Raw genomic sequence first — 17,940 nt, forward strand, 5'->3', positions numbered from 1 at the left:
CAAACAATCCTTGTCAGCTGTTTTCCATTTTGACTGCTTTCTTGTTTATTTTTGCCAATGTCTTAAAAAATCTATGGTCCCAGCAATTCTGAACAAGTGATTCTCTCCAAAATGGCCATATTGCCAAAAAAAAAAAGAGACCACCTTAAATTTTGGAGAAAATAAAAAAGAGTGATTCCATCTAATCGTAGTGTCTTTAATGGGGAAAGTTAGTAATTATTTTGTCATTTTTAAACTTATCCCTAAAGAGAACTAAGCATTGAGTTAATCTATTTCCTTTTCTTCTTAACAGAAAATGATACAAGGTGGTGAGCAAAATAAATTTACTAAATAAATTTATATAAAGAAATAGTAAATGCTAATAAAGGCAAGTAAAGATTACACTACAACTACAATTATTGAGAATGAGTAATAACCATTACAAACTAAAATAGTAACATTTGTCCAAGAGCTGCTGTAGACTTTATAATTTTGCATATTTTAATTGTTTATAATTTCAGCCATTGTAAGAACTGGCGTAAAAAGCAATCTCAAATCAAGAGAAGACAGTAAGTATTATTTTCTCATTTTTATTTTGTGGATATGATCTTTTTACTTATAAACTGCTTTGAAAAATTGTTTTAACTGTATGGAGAATTTAAAATGGAATACAGATCCATTATCATTCTTACTCCATCTTTTAGTTCCTTGGAAGAAAAACGTCTCACTATTTCCATTCAATCTCTGAAATAAACGAACTCCTTCTGCATGATTCTTTGTTGTTCTAAACCTCTACTTAATTATGCCACATGGCCTGACACACTGCAGTTTACTGCTCTGTGAAATTAACTTTGAATTAAACACTAATTGCACATCAAAATGCTTTGTTTGCATATTCACAGGATGGCGAATCAATACTTTACTGTTATTTTATAGAAGACATCTAGAATGGATTTTGGTCCTGGTGTCACACTGTTGATATATATGACACAAAATGAAAACAGTCAATCTTTTTTCTTTTTTTAGTGAAACATGTATGTATAGCATTATTGTGTAATGAACTTTATGTAATGAACTTTCAATTGATGTGTTCCATGAAAGCTTGCTTGTTGCAGCCTACAGCAAGATTTGATCATGCTACAGCATGATGAACAGAGGACAGGGGACAGAGATAATAATTAACTGAAATAATGTAGCTGTATTTTTATTGTATTTCTTCTTTAAAAAAATCACAGATTTTTCTCGTACAAGCCACGTAAAATTTTAATTGAGTTGATTCATATTAAATTTATGTCTGCTAAAGTCAGCACAACAGAAAACCGTCTTTTCTGAGGACTCAGCACATCACAATATTGTATTAATTGTGCAATAATAAATCAGGATATTATCACCTCTCCCACCCCCTTTAACCCAGGTTGCTACTTTAATTTTCCAACCTTGGAAACTTGGGGGAAAGATCCCATCTAAAGTGCAGATGCTTCGCTTCATAACCCAGCCATTCTATACAATATATTGTTAGCACTTTTCCCTCACAAAGAGGTCCCAGACCTATTTTACATATATGTGGTGACAATCAAAGCACATTCTTACAGCTGAAGGCCTGAGCTGTAAAGAGAAATACTGTGCAAATATCACATCCCTATCTCTTAAACAAAGAACTTTAAACCCAAATGTTCATTTGCATGAAATCCAAGACTTCAGCATCTACATAATAGACAGAAGGAGCTTCTCCTTCACTCTTTCCAAAGGAAGTGCTTATCTCCTTTGTGAAAGTGGGAAATGGGTGGGCTATTTTGCATGAGGATGTATACAAGATATGCAAATGAGGGATCTGCTGCATGCAGAAAGCAAACTGGCCAGACAGCTGACAATCCTCCATTCACAGGGGAAACTTCTCTGGCTTCCAATGGGATTAATGAAAATGCAACAAACATGTTTGCTTCCCAGGATGAGAGAAGCTGATCCTGAATATTCATAAAGTGACCATTTAGTCATGGAAGTGTTAATTATTTCCAGCTCATGAAGCTATGTGACCTCACCTGCTCCCAGAAAATATATCAAAAGAAGGAAATAATCAGATTGAATGAGAGCAGAATTTCATCCCACAAGTTAAAAGTCAACCAAGGAAAGGATAAAAGACAGAGGGATTCAAAAGATATGAGATAGCTTGAAATCTTCCTTTCTCACATATTCTTGCAGCTACAATAAAGATCTGAGATCAGTGGGCCATGCTACTAAATACAGATAAATAACCCAGCAATTGCCAGGCTGTATTTGTCAGAATCTTGCCAAGCTTACAAATTAGAATGAATTTTTTTTACTTTTATAAGCAAACTATAAACATTTCACATTTAATTCATACAAACCTGATAAGGCTAGCCACAATTTGCTACACATATTAAACGAGGAAAGAAAATAAATTGCAATTATTTCACTGGTGAACATGAGGGAAGAAGGGGAAAATTGAACAAATTAACTGTATTATGTATGTCACAATTTATTTATAACTAATTAGTTTGCAAATGTTAAAAACCATGACTTCCCTCACTACACAAACCTACCCAGTATCTGACACTATTTTACAATATAATCTTCTTAATTCAATAGAAAGACTTACTAATTTTAAAAGAACAGATACAAAAATACATTCAAAGGCTCTGAATACTTGAAAATATCTAATTTATAAATGGAAATGTACATTTTTCTGGATACACCCAGAGGTTGATCTATAAAGTTGTCTCATCTAAGGTCATGGATATCAAAAGAAAAGAAAACCAGGTTCCTACAACACCAGTACATTTATGATTGCTTAGATGCAAAAAATAGGAATTCATATTTTAAAAATGTAATGAAAAAAAGAAAATAAACACTAGCAATAATAACAAAATTCACTCTCCAGTTATATTATTTGAAGCTATTTAAGTGCATTTATATGATTCAAGTAATTTAATCTTAAATATCCCATAATTAAAGACAAAAATAGCAAAGGGAAAATGTCTCAAAGCCATACTTAAAGACTTCTAAGATTTTTTTATAATAAGCTTATTAGTTATAAAACTAAGAATGTGTTTAACACTATAAGATACTATATTATTGAAATGTTTATATATCATAATAAATGTATCTGGATTTTTATGGTGTAAAATTATTAAACAAAACTGCTACTTTTAGTTTCACACAACAATTTCAGAGAGTTAGAATTTTCCTACTTGTTTAGTGCATTTATTGCCCCTCCTATGTTTTCTTGTATTTCTTTATTTTAATAAGGGAATTAGTTCAGTGTGTTTACTGATTTCTTCTTAGTTTGTATAACAAAATAATTTAAATGTCAATAATAAATTCTGGTGAAGGGAACATCACCCACATGCTGAATTTTATCATAAAACGATAATTACCTTCACCTTGCAATAGATTTCAAAGTTAAGGTTTTCTTGTTTCAGTAATATATTTCCCATTCATATTTTTTTCTTCCAAAAGTGCATTTTCTCCCTTTCTCCAATTTGAAACAAAAATTCAGCCAACACAAAAGGGTTGTAAAAACAGTTTTGTAAAAATTATACAAAACAGTATGTATAAAAATATTTGAGTAAATAGCCTTATATTGTAGAGAAAAATGAGTAACAAAAGTCTTTCATTTCAGGAAATATTATTCAAAAATTAAAAAGCTAAATGAACTTAGACCTATTTGGGGCAAAATGCAGACATCATCAGGTAAATATAAACTTTTTTTTCCATTAAGTATTCTTTGTTTTCATCCTTAACATTATCTAAATTAAAATGTATATATAAGAACAAATGTAGTTTGGTCTCCAATGTTCTAAATTTTTCAATAGATAAGTATTATTATAGATTCAAATAATAGGAGCACTTTCTGCCTTATCATATGCCCATCAAACCTTTGTTTAGGTTTTAAGATCTTAATCAATCTTAACTCTGACCTAAGGATCACAGAAGGAAGATTGATGAGGAAGTGAATGACCTACGACCTTCTCTTGCATTTATATTGCCAAGTTTCAACACTGAAAAACAGTTTGGGTAGTCAGTTAACAAATATCGTAGACCTGATAGGTTTATCTTCCCTTATGTTTGTCTTCCTATTTCATAATAAAACATCTCTATGAAATGAGAATGTGAGAATATTTAATTCCTAATCACCTACTTTGTGACATAGTTACAAGAAAATATTCTGGATTCAGAATTAATGTTGTTATTCAGAATTACTAAAATTTGGAGTTCAGGAAATGTGTACACAAACAGGAACGTATTATCATGGAAATTGGGAGATGAAATTGTGTTGATTATTTGGTTTACATTCACTTCAGGGAACTTTAATGAACCAATATTAACATAGAAGACACTCAAAGCAGAAAGACAGGGTTAGATTTGATATTTGGGGAAATAGCCCTATAAAGTATGCATGCAAGTTCTTTTTTGTTTTTAAAGATAGTGAAGTTTATATTTAGTAAGTTGTTTTCCCATTTTTGAAGGTTTTTTTTCTACCCAAACTTCCAAAACCAAGGCTTCCTTTGTCAGCTGATTAAATAATAAAGTGTGGATCACTTTAGTTTTGCATCAATCAGGGTGAACCAATATTGCCTCAACACTCCTTAGGGGAAATCTAATAGCCAATATTCTAATTTTATCCATCTGTTTCCCCATAATCAAACTATATAAAAATTAAATTCCAATAAATGCATAAACTATTAAAAACAGAAATATATTCCTACACATACTTGTCTCATAATGTGATCCCTTCAAGTATGATATCTATGTATTGGCAATAATTTATTTGTATCAGGCATCCAAACATTTTGAATGATCCTGTCTTTTTCCAGAGGCAGGTAATTACTTGTTTTGTGATGATGTCTTTTCATTATACTATCCACATTTCAGTTCTCACTCCAACAGCTGATAATTATAGTATCAAGAAGTATGATCAATTCTTCTTCAATAATCATATAAATATCTGATTAATACATGATAGCAAAGGAATTTTTAAGGAAAACTATTTAAGCCAATAAATAATTACAAATTGCCTATAAATAATCATATGAACCTATTTTAGATAAGTGGAATGAAACTGCTATGGTATATTAATTTCACTAAATAAAATAGTGTGATGTTTGTTTATTAACTAAAAAAGGGGTTTTGTTTACCAAAATGCAATTAAAATACATCAAACACATTACTAAAATCTTACTACTTTAAAAATAAATGAAGCTATTGTTTTGTGGGGGAAATTCATTAGAGACTGATCTTGAACAGATGGCTTATAGGGTTAATCAAATCCATAATCAGTTATTGTCTACTTATAAAATCATAATAATGTATAACTAAAAATCAAGAGAATCATAAAGAAGATTTAAAGCTCTTTTTCTTTTCTTTCCTTTAAAATAAGCTGCATTTCATATGAAGGTTAATCCCTAATTCTGTGGAGGATAGGAAAAGGAGGGGAGAAACAGATGACTTCTTGCATTTCTGACTAGTCTCCTAGCAAGTTCTTTTGTAAATGAAACAATGGAGACTTTTTTGAGAAATAAAAATATTTCACAAAAGCAGCCATGTCATCCATTCAAGGATTACTTAGTAGAAGAATTCTCAAATGAGACAGTAAAGAGTTATTTTGAAAGAGACTTAGAAGAATTTTAAAACCAAAGCTTTATTTTCTGTTATAAAAGTAAAAACAGAAATTTCCAGCCTTATTATTAATATTATTATTATTATTATTTCTATTCCCTTAACATAATTCTTGATAAATTTAATTTTTCAAATGAGAAAAATAAATGAAATAACATGAATGGATGACAAACATTTAAATATGAGTGGCAATATGCAACCTAGTTCTAATCTACCATCTGATGGCTAAATTTTGGCCTTCTGCATTTTATGGTAGTGTCTTTGTTCTTTCAGAATGATGCATCCTTTAGTGTTGCCTCCTGGAACTACTGAATTTCCTCATTAGACCACGCTGTCCTTCTGTATTCCCACAGGGATTGCTAATTACTGGCTTTCTTCAATTTAGCCTCCTTTCTGATTCAATTACATACCCCATCCTTTAATGAACAGTACAAAGCAACAAGGCCTACCTTGGCATTCTCCATTATGCTCTTCATACCCAGCATTGCACAGGCAGTTGCCAATGGGTACCAGCCATTCACCATCTGCCCCACAGTACATTTTTGGCACATCCTTCTCTTCTGAGTTGTTGACACATGAACCACGAACCTCAACCAAAGAAGATGTATCAGCTCCTGTAATTGTGTCTGGAAACTGAGCCAGATTACGGACTGTCAGGGGACATTTCTTGTAGAAGACACGAACAGACACCAGGGCTATGCAAGCCCCAACGTCCTGGAATGCCAGATAAAATCCCTTCTTGCTCAATGGACCCACATCACGTATCTCTGTATTTAATTTCATAATCCTGTCGCCAATGTCAACCTGAGTAAAACTCTCATCAGCAGCAATGGTGTCAATCTTACCAAATTGGCTTTCTCGAATAAAACGCTCCTTGTCATTGCTCGATTCATAATAGTATAGGTTAAAAGTCTCCTTGCAAGTTCCCATAACACCTGGCAGGCTGTTGCAGTCTCTTAGTGTGAACTTGATTTCAATATAAACCCTTTGAGCTCCTTCACGGGGAATCCAATCAGTCCGTAACCAGTTGTTCTGACTTGGTTCCATTACGTTACAGACTTGATAAGTGCGGATTGGTGTATTTTTCTCATCCATAATGCTGACTTCCTCCCACTGTGAATTATCAAGACAGGTAGACATAAATAAAATCATGTAAAATATACAATCAAACGTTCACCAGAAAAAATATTTCTATTGTACTACTGGTTTCATTGCTTTTTATACAACAGTCAGTAATTCTAATTACCAAGGATGCCTCATATATCTATATTAACTAAAGCAATATTCAACAGGAAATTAGCTTTTAAAAACTATATAATTTAAGGTGGTAGGGGAGTAGAATTTTTCAGCTTATTAGGAAGTCAATGATCAAATTGCCAACATACATTCTATTTGCAATTATTTATATAGCATGATTTGAATGATTCAGACTGCTAATAAGAGCTGTAGTAAAATAAAGGGTATCAACTGAATAGTTATTCTGTTTGTATAGGCAAAAAACCAAGAGAAGATAAGGAACTTGAGGATAGGTATCCATCTATCAGAAACAAAGCAAAAATAAGAACTAATCACTTTGAATCCTCAGTTATATTGATACCCTATTTCTCCAACAATACGGCCTCCCCCAATAGGAAGTCCCAGCATGTTTTATAGGCATGAAATGAAATTAAGCCCCTCCCCCATATTAAGGCCTATATTAAAACATGCAAAATGGGGGGGAATGGTGGGGTGCTTGCCGTTAGGAAGTATTTTTGTTGTATACCCGGATATGGTGCTGCTTGCGTGCCCCACCAACATCGAGGTCAACATCCAAGCCATCGCTGCCCGCCCACCCAAAGATGCAAGGCGGGGAGATTAAGTCACCTCTGAAAAGACGGCCTAGCCATTTTGGGGGGGCTCAAAAAAAAAATAAGACCCGGCCTTATTATATGAGAAACACGGTATTACGTTCTTCACATTCACATACCAAATTACAGATTATAATAAAATACATAACACAAAATTTACTTACTTAAGAGTATCATTAGAATCCCAAATAACAATTAAATATAACCAACTGTAAGAAGAAAAATGTCCAACTGTCATATATAAATTGGTATTGAATGTGAAGCTAGAGGATTCCTGATGTATCAGAATAGTGTGATTAATATATACATCCACACAACATACGCAATACATATTGTGTGAGAAAGATAAAATTATGGGTGTCTTCAAAGAGATTTGCATATATTATCTTTGTCAGAAAAACATCATAGCCAAGTAACGGAACACAACAGGTGTCAGGTTCAATTACTGCTATCTCTGAGTAATCCTGGAAAAGAAATTTGTTTGAAATTCTGGAGGGCTTCTGCCACTCAATGTGCAAGTCTCAGATTATTAAATATATGGAAATGTTATTGGATAATGGAACAATATTTTTAATCCCAACAAAGATTAAGATTCAGTGCTTCAGATCAGAAGGATTATACTGCATATGCACATTATAATAAAATAAATAAATGCACATTATAATAAAATAAATAGCCTCAATGCTAAAAAAAACTTTAGTTTTTGTACAGTGCACATCTTAGTTTATTTCAAAACAATCTATTTTCAGATGGACAGACAGCTTTCAAGCAAGACAGTCTGTGTTCCTGAAGAACTTAAATAGGAATAATAACACCACAGTTATGTCCCTGGTGTCTGTAATAAATAACCTTTTTCTTTAACTTTTGGTAATTAGTATATACATACGTTTATACAAACTTGTGCACTTAGCCACACAAAAAATGATTCTGAAGAGTGAATTTGGTTTTATTTTGTTTTCAGAGGTTCAGTAAGAATGAGAGAAAAGAATAGTATCAGTCAAAAAGAGCTTCCAAATGTGATTATATTGGTTACAGAATACAGAGAAGTACCGCTTGTCTATTTATTGATTTATTTGCAAAATAAAAAAATAAATTGGTTTTGTTTTTTCTGAATTCAGGGTCAAGGAAAGAGGAAAACATGCTTTTTTCCCCTCACTTATACAAAATTTAACTAAATCTAATCCTGAAGCACATGAACCCAAAACAATAGAATAGCATTATAAAATAGTTTTCAGAGGCTTCATCAGCAAGCAAAATGAATACACTTGTACCAGTGGATGTTATAAGATATAAACTACTCTTCACTGTATTATGTTCATAATCATTAAAGTTCATAACCATTAAAGTGCTCTTGAGTTTAAATACAATGCTAGATAGCTGAAAACGCTTTAAAAAGCTGTGCAGCTAACCTCCAGAGTCAAGATGATAATATTTGAGTTATTGTCTGGGGATACTTGAGAATTCAAGAAAAGGGAGAAGGGGGGAGAATATCCACCATGTCAAACTGTGTCACGGATAATAGAGGAAACTAGAAAGCCATCTATCAATGTAAAATGCTAGTACACAAAGTGAGCAACAAAGTTCTTTAATTTACAGCTGCCATGAAATGAGCATTGTGTTACAATTCTGCCCTTTATGATCCAATACCCTATACTATGGGAGACGGCAGGAATGAAAAAGGAGAAGGAATAAAAATGGTCAATGGGATTTCCTTTTGCATGTTTACACAAAAGACAAGTCAAATTATAAGGCTGGTCAAAAGCCTATTGAATTCTATGAAAAGAACACAGGTCCTTTACTGCAAAATTCCTCATAGGATTTGGTCATGACTTTTTCCCTTCTTCAATAGAACTGCATTTTTTCATTTAATATTTATATCAGTAAAGAGCCAAACATAATAAAACTGCACATTTTCAGATGAAATAAATTATTGTTTGATTAAGTGTGTGATCAAAGATTAACTTTGTCCTCCTTTTCAGTTTTGTCAAACAGATTCCCTATGTTTTAATAATCCAGGAGAAAGCATTCCAGACTAACAGTTTCTTTTAACTCAAATTTTAAAAATAAGCCATTAATTAAATGTATAGGCTAATACATTTGTTCTTCAAGGAATGCCATGGAGTCAGTAATAGACATATTCATTTGGGTTAAGTGACCTATTTTTATCTCTAATCTCTCTTATTAATGTATACAATATTTCACATTTCAGAAATAACCACTTCTTAAATGGTAACATGGGATTCTGCATCATACAAAATATATATATCCATAAAATATAAGAGGAAGAAGAGTTTATCTTTAAACAATATATTGGGGTATTTTTGGAAAAAAATATTTTTTAAAAAAATCTGTCCAATGCTCTGAATGAAACCTGCAGCATAGGAAACTATTAAATATTTTTCCAGCTTTCCTACAGGCAGATTTGAAAGCCAACTAGGTCCCTTTAAGCTTTTTTTTAAAACCACTGTCATGTATAAGCTTTAATACAATTAGTTATATATTATCATGAAAACACTTCTCCCCATTGTTTTTAGAAAAAAATATACAGATTATTATTCATATAGAATAACTATTTCCTTCAGCATTTTTAGATTACTGAAGTTATTTTCACTCAAAATTAAATTATTTAAAACTATCAAAGAAATACCTCTACACTAAAAGATAGACTAATTTATTAACTTTTCCAGGGTACGGGACTAACTGGAATGCCTGACTCTTACTGAGATAAAGCTGTACCTTTCCCATTGTCCAAAGATGAGGGCAATTGGCTGCAATCAGCAGTGAATATATGCTGTCTACACCTAGTAGCTTGTCAATCATTTCCTCTTCCATGAAGAAAAAAAAGGAGGGATTCCAGGAACAGCAGAGGCAGACCACAACTTGACTGCAGTCAAGTTCAGACATAGCAACAATGGTGACAGGACAATTGACTATTTTTCCATCAAAGCGCTGTTTCAAAGCTTATGCATAATACATCTCTAAACAAATAACCTCACATTTCTTCCTTTCATAGAGAGAGTTACATGCAAGTACACAGACAAAAATGTACAGTGAATATTAAAGAATAATGTATTTTAGTAACAAGATCTGCATCTGTGGTTATTATATATTTGATGGTGTTTGAAAGCTTCTGATTTACCTTCAATTGGTATGAATAGTTTGCCTTTATACAGTTAGGATAAGATGTTTGCTTAATTTTAAAGACCTTTGTGATCACTGGGAATACCATGCATCTTGTTTTAATCCTGAAACTGTTCTCCTTATTAGCCCTGCTTATGTAGCAAAAAGAAAGGTGTGTTTTATTATTTAATAAAATGCCTGATCCTATGATATGTAAAGTATTATTGGTTTCCAATAAACCCAGTAAGAAATACTCTTGAGTTTCTGGAACTATCATATCAAGCCATATGCTATTTATTTAAGGTTTATTACATTGCATAACTTGAAGTTATGATTCAAGTTTCTTTCTGCATCCCTATCTACAAATGTCTTAATTATTTCATTTGCTAATAGATGACCAAACTCCTGTTATGCTTGTACAATGCTCTTATCATTGTACACAAAAATAAGTATTTTGACAAAGAAAAAGAATATTTACAGCTAAATATTAACATTTTAAAAAGGAATATTGAACGTTCACCTTTCTGTTGACTAGGATATAAATTTATGGAATAATTGTGCCTTCACACTTTAGAATATTTTACAATATGGGCAATGAAAATTGGATGAGAGTTTGTTTAAAGATAACTTTATTGAAATATCAAAATATTTTTCTGCTTACTTCCAATGTAAAATGGAATAAAATTGTGTGCTTTGCACATCATTAAAAACAGTATTCATATAACAGTATTCATATTCATATTATTACTGTTATAAAGTTATAAGAAGAGATATGAATTTTCTTCTTGATCAAAATGAAAAAAAAATCATTTATTTTAAAATGTTGTATTTATAATTGACTTTTGAAGAAAAGTTTTTCATTTGTGTTGGAACTCACAAATACATATTCAGTTCCCTAAATAGAATTGACTTAACAAATTTGCTGACTTGGCTCCAGTGTGAGTCTCCTCCTCCTGACTCTAAAATTATTATTGTTTTTTTTAAAAAAAGACTCTTTCATGATAGGGTATCTCAGGTTTATACAAGAAAATAATACAATTTTACCAACAAAGTATATTATACACTTAAAGGCCACAGACATAAAATTTTCCTTTTCACAATCAGTGAAGAAAAGGCTATCAAGTATCATTAGAAATTTATTAATCATTTCAAATTTTTATTGCTTAGATAAAATTTCTGAACTTACCCCTCCCTCTAAGGGACTTGCTATCCAGCCAAGTTCACCTTGAACTGATCTGGAATCTAATAAGGTAACTGCAAAAGAAAAGCATACATGAAGTCCCAAGTATTCAAATTCAGACTATGTTTCAAAAAGCATAATTGATCTACACAAGAAAAGGAAAATGCCACCCAACCAAAAAAATAAGTATTTTACCAATGGTAATATAAGCAGGAATTTTTCGTTCTTACTTAGAATGCTTATTTTAAAACATCTATACAAAAACACATACTGTGGATCTGATAATAATGATAATAATAATAATAATAAGACTTGACAGGTGAAGAAAAATGCCAAATCCAGTCTAAACATCTGGCTGACTGTGCAACCAATCATCATCAACGTAATGATAATACTTCAGTGAAATACGGTCTTGATGTGGTTTTTAATAATCATCATCAACGTAATGATAATACTTCAGTGAAATACGGTCTTGATGTGGTTTTTAATATTATTAAACAATGACATCTGTCTAACTCAAGTCCATGGGAAGGACTTAGTAGGTGGAGAAAAATATCAAATCCAGTCTAAACAACTGACTGTGTAACTAACCAAGAAGAAGAACACAGAATTATTGAAAATAATCCCTTTGAGAGGGGGAGAGGGAGGGAGGGAGGGAGGGAGGGAGAAAGAGACCTGAGCTATTTATAACTAGAGCTAAGTCTACTTCAAATCCAGCATGATATCTAATAACTTCATGAACACATCCATGTCATTTTCGTGGGAATAATATCAAATGGTTTTCCCTTGGCTTCTTTTGATATTTTTTTTCTTCACAGTCTAATTTACAGTTCTAAAATTGCCTAGTATTCTCCTAGCCAAGTCCTGTTCAGATATACCCTGCTTATTCTTAAGGCCATTTTTTGTAGATTTTTATTCTTTTATTTTTTTTATTTTTATTTTTATTCTAATCAACTCTGAATTTCCAATTATTACAACATCTTCTAGGAGAAAGTATTACAATTTTTACAAGGCAGCCCACATAAATAAAATGCCAAGCCACTATCCCACTAAGATACATGTTGATTCTGTGGATGAGGTACGACTTGCATTCAGGATCTCTTAATTCATGTCTCAAAGGTTATCTTCAATAAGAATTAACACTTGTACCCAAACTGAATTGGTTTGGATTTTTAAAAGAAAACTAAGATAAAATGTTCAATCTTTGAAGCTTTGTGCAATGTAATCCTATATGTGTTCAATCAAAAAGCAAGGGCAATATTGCTCATTGAGATTTCCTCTCACATACATGTGTACAGAAAGAACCTACTCATAATTCATCTTTATTACATGGCTGCCTGAGACATTGCTGCATGATAGATGGACCTTCCAAGAGGAAATAAAATGTTAATTTCACTAACTTTATAACAAGACTTATTTACATCACTTTGCTCTTCTCTTTATGAATTGGACATCTCATAGGGAAATGTCAGTGAATCCAGAAATAGCTTCAATAGATAACTTAATCTACTGTCACTATAAAGAAGCAATGCAACATATTGTGTTGGTCGTGCCATCTTCTGGGTATTTATCGGCACTTGCAAGAAAAGCAGAATGATTTTTAAAGTATTTCTACATATAAGGAAGCAGCAAAAAGTGGATTATGTTGTACAGGAAACATTTCCAGCACTGTATGGGGGGGGGGGGGAATGTGCCTTATAGGAAACAAAGAGAGAGAACCAAACCTGAACAGCTTCAGCACTGCATTCTTTGTACCTCTAGAGGCTCCTGTTAAAAATGGAGCAAGAGTTGGGCATGTGTTAAGAGTGAAAAATGGCTCCCCAGTGCAGATAACTTAAAAGATGCTGAGACGGACTAAATGAAATCTCAGCTGCTCAGCATTCATCCCACCCAATAAGTCTACAAAACCGTATAAATCATGCAAGACGTTTTTAAGACAACGTTTTAAAATAGGACCTATGGGTTATCCTATTTCAACAGGGCATTGTTCTGCTTAAGCCTATTTGTGATTCTGGTACAGACGATCTTTCCTTTCTTCAACAGATGAACAGCTATCAAACTGCTCATTGATAGCGAAGATGCTAGAATCCAAAGCAAAAGGAGACTCGGGAAAAAAAATTACAGAGCGACGAGGTAAGTCATCGGCAATTTATTCTGCAAAATCCTTAGTTTTCTCGCTTTTAAGTTTGAGCAACTCACTGACGCCATTTGTCTTACGCGCCAAATGATTTCCCAGGCATCTCATATCATAAAACCACGTTCAAACTGAAGTTACAGGTATCTGACTCCCAGCGGCCGAAGCCGGAGTGAAATAAATAAGGACATCTCAGAGGGAGGGAGAAAGTGCGAGCACGCGCATAGCTACACGCGCGCACTCCCCACCCACCCACTTTTCTGTCAAGCAGGTTCGTTTCACCTCGCAGCACGTTAAGTCACCTGGACGCGCGCAGTCGACTGAAGCCCGCGCTGCCGCGCGCGTTTGTGTGTGGGAACGCGCGTCCGCGGTTATGTAAGATTAGACTGGGGAGAATTAAAAAAAAAAAAAAAACACCACCCAAACCCTGAATGGTTCTTTCTTTTTGCTTTAGCGCTGCCTCTCCAAGACGTTAAATCAGTAAGAAAATCGCCCCACGGCCGCAGCAAAGAAGGTGCTGAAAGGAAGAATGCGGGCAGACGGAGAAGCCCAGTCCCGTTTCGGAGAAAGGCTGCTTTGAACTTAAGGCGCCGGTCTTCTAGAATAAATTAAAAGCCTAACCAAATCCACGGCACTCGCTTGCCTTGGCTGTTTGGCAAAGAAGGCTTTTTCTCAGGGAGCAAATAGGTCTAAAGCGGCGCGTTTGCACCAGACTGGCTGGCTGAAAACAGCTCGCCTAGAAAATCCAGGTCAAGCTCCCACGCGGGTTTCCGCCGCCGCGCGCAAAGCTGTCACGTCTGCGGCAAATTCGGCTGCGGAAGGCTTGGACGATCCAAGCCGACCGGCCGGTCACAAAGCTGCCGATCCCCAAACGACACTCTCCAAACTTTCGCCTCTCGTTGTGGAGCGCCAGGGGACGGAGAGGAGCGAAGGCGAAAGGCGGACTAGCGGGGGTGGGAGGAGGGGGCAAGCTTCTGAAAGAGCCCATCGCTCTCCACTGGCTCTCCGCCACCAGCCGAAGTTTGCCGCGAACTACCCGCGCGGCTGTCCATCCTTTCTTTTGCAGGCGAGAGGTGGAACTTTAGGTTGTCTGCCTGCTCACTGTTTGCCCAGTGTTTGGTCCGCGGGAGCGGGTGCTGAAAAGACAGGGAGAGCCCTCGCACCCACCCAGACCCCCTGCCCCGTACAAGCCACACCAGCAAGAGGGAAAAGTCTCAGCTCGGCCCGGGACCCTTTTTCTCTCACTCACCTTCATTGGCCGGATATATCCGAGAACCGGTGACACCCTCGCAAATCCCAAAGAGAAGCGAAAAGACGGTGAAAGATACAATCCCAGCCATGGTTTTTTTGGTGCTAGCGCTGCTCTAGACTCTTCTATCCCAGTGGAATAAATGCTTAAATTGGGAGTGCAGCAGGCTGTAGACATTGCCAAGGGGGCGGGGGAGGAAGCGTGACGTCTCAGCGTCCATCAACGCCATTCGCCTGTCAGAAGAGCTGCTTGAGAGAAAAGCCCTCCCAGACGCGCCCTCTTCCCAAAACCACGCCCTCCATGCTCCAAGAGCCCCTCCTCCTCCTCCTGCCTCTTCTCGTATTCAGAGCTTCCTCGAAAGGTGCAGAAGTGGATGGCGGACGGTCTGCGCCTTTTTGTTGTTTGGCTCCTTCCTCAAGTAGGCATCGAGTGTGGTATTTTCTTGCCTCCAGGTTTGGTTCAGCTGACGCTCTTCTCTCATATTCTCATGTCCACTTACCTGCGAGCAGATCGCACTGAACTCATTGGGTTTCCTTCTAAGAGGGACTCCTCTCTCGGATTTTCTCTTATTCTCCCCTGAAATTCCTGGACTAACGAAGGACATCCTGAATTTAAATGTCCGGCAGGGAAGCGACATGGGTTTCTTTTGGCAGAATTGAAATAGCCTCCCCACACACAGAGAGAGAAGGGGGAGGAATCTTCATAATAATAACAAAACGCGAACTTATTAAGTTGAGGTCTACTGTAATTGTGTCCTTTTTTTGTTTCCTTGGATGGAATACGTTACAGAGAAGGAAGCCTGCAGGATAATTTCGCGAGAGATGCCTGCATCGTGTGCGAACGTTTCACCAAAATTGAAGCAGACTAGACTCTGCTCTAGTTTTCAGGGAAAGGGCTTGATAAAAAGATGCTTCAGGGAATAACAGGAAAGAAAATTTAGAGAAAAAGGAATGAGAAGGGTTGCATGTCTTTAGATTTTGAAGGAGCTTCCTGTCTGGTCCAGCCAATTCTAACCGCTTTTAAAGGTGCACGTACGTAAGAAACATCCACTACCCACCCGTGTTTGTTTGTTTTTTCGCCTAATCCAACTGAAATAAATAAGGCATCCACAGGTTTCCGCGATTTAGAAGGTCCTCCCCAAAATCAGGGGATAATTTTTCGTAAATAGGACAATGGCAACAAGAAACAAGCCGTTTTTCGAACATATCCTTTTTTATGTGTGTTTGATGTGTCTCGGGGAGAAACACAAGCGAAACGGCGACCTGGTCCTTTACGCCAAAGCTCCCCCCATCCTGGCAGCTCCACTCGGAGGGCATTCCTCCGAGATCGCCAAATCCGTCAGCTAATGGCTAACTTTTTTTTTCTTTTTTGATAAGCTGGACGGCGAGCAATTTCCTTCCACTAGGGACGTTTAGTTCTCAGAAAGCAACTACTTTATGGCTCGGTCCCCGATGTCTTTTACGCGCACCAGCAGTTTTCATCCCAAGTAAGAGCGCACATGGCCGGCGAAGATCAACCTTGCAAGCAACGGTCTCTTTCAAGAATATCATTATTCGCTTGCTTACTTGTCCTCGAGCACATGGGGAAGTGGGCTTCCCTTTTCTCGGCTGTGCATTTAAGGGATAGACCCCTAAACCCAAAAAGGCGAGGTGTGGGGAAAGAGGGAAGGATTCTTTCCATTCCCGCGTTGCGTGTTTCCTCCGTAAACCAACAGCGCCACCACGTGGGTTGTGGCTGAGCGAAGAAGAGGCTGTCGAAGTTGGCAGTATGGCAGAATATGACCCTGAGTCTTCTCCCCCTTTCTTGTTCCCTAACTTGAATATGTTTCAATGTTACCCAAATTAAATCAAGGAATATTTGTTAAAACGTTAAAAAGTAACTACTTGGGCTGTGACACAAAACCTGCAAAATCTGAATTAAGTAGCTCAATTACAAAGCACTGTAGGGAGGAAGAGAAGACCAATAAAAATTGGTGGGTGTTAAGAGTTTACAACTGAAGGTTACATTCTTAAGAAAAATACAAATTGAGGATGGTGATAAATTGTTCCACAAAGTTTCCCAAGGCTTGTTAGAAAAAAGAAACATGCAAATAATTGCTTGACCCACATTAGAATCTAATTGATTTATGCCTCTACTCTCTTAAGGCTCTGTTCTCTTCTATTTAACAAATTCAACTGGACTTACCTTTGATAGAAGACATTGAAAATCCAAAAATACATTGAAAATCAAACTAGAAATGCAAAGACAAAAAGTAATCCAAGTTAATCATCATAATTCAAAGTTTAAAATTTAAGTCAGAAAAAAATCCATTAGACTTTTTCCATCAGCAGTTCCCAGACAAGCTCTATCACATTTGTGAAGTCTGACATCCACTGTTCCAAATTATTTTTTGTTTTGTTTCTGTTTATCTAAGGTAAATTTATATGATTAGAAGTGGAAGATCCAGATTCACCTTGTGGCCTTTCTACATCTCCAGCAAGAAACAAACAAGCCAACTGGTTGTATAAAATCCTTTATTAAAAAAATAAGTTGATTTGGCTGATGGCAGTTGACAAAGGTGTGGTTGAAAAACAACTCTAATATGAAAATGTAGGACAGGTAAGTGATGACTCTGTAATTGCTATTATTAGATTCTGACACATCATACACATTTACATTTGCCAGTCCTCTACAGTACCCTTTAAATTACACTTGCATTTTCTTCGCATGTCTTCACTATCTACATATCTCATACATATCCAGCATGGTATGTGAATCTGTCAGAGAAACCAGCCAATTATTCTTCAGCGTCGCA

At 35.6% G+C, this 17,940-nt stretch overlaps 1 protein-coding gene and 1 long non-coding RNA gene across 5 annotated transcripts in view; one reads left to right on the forward strand and one right to left on the reverse strand.

Annotated features, from left to right (window-relative positions):
- Positions 1 to 15,307, reverse strand: part of EPHA4 (EPH receptor A4) — a 169,806-nt gene extending 154,499 nt beyond the window's left edge. For 2 of the 4 annotated variants that reach the window (XM_087965019.1, XM_026664117.2), the window contains exons 1-3: positions 15,147 to 15,305; positions 11,770 to 11,837; positions 6,066 to 6,729 (exon numbers count right to left, since the gene is read on the reverse strand). In XM_087965019.1, the coding sequence (XP_087821145.1) occupies positions 6,066 to 6,729; positions 11,770 to 11,837; positions 15,147 to 15,237 (823 nt within the window). In that variant the 5' untranslated portion in view covers positions 15,238 to 15,305. Of the gene's footprint in view, positions 1 to 6,065; positions 6,730 to 11,769; positions 11,838 to 15,146 lie in introns of all 4 variants that reach the window. The other 2 variants (XM_087965018.1, XM_087965017.1) reach the window with 2 other exon arrangements.
- LOC148130925 (uncharacterized) lies at positions 499 to 10,543 on the forward strand. Its single transcript, XR_015749471.1, has 3 exons — positions 499 to 548; positions 3,620 to 3,690; positions 10,151 to 10,543. It is a non-coding gene; the product is annotated as an uncharacterized LOC148130925 (long non-coding RNA).
- Positions 15,308 to 17,940: the final 2,633 nt, after the last annotated feature.

Source organism: Notechis scutatus, chromosome 4, assembly GCF_049901735.1.
Source record: "Notechis scutatus isolate UNSWTSFEM ecotype Mainland chromosome 4, rNotScu1.2, whole genome shotgun sequence".
Lineage (NCBI taxonomy): Eukaryota > Metazoa > Chordata > Lepidosauria > Squamata > Elapidae > Notechis > Notechis scutatus.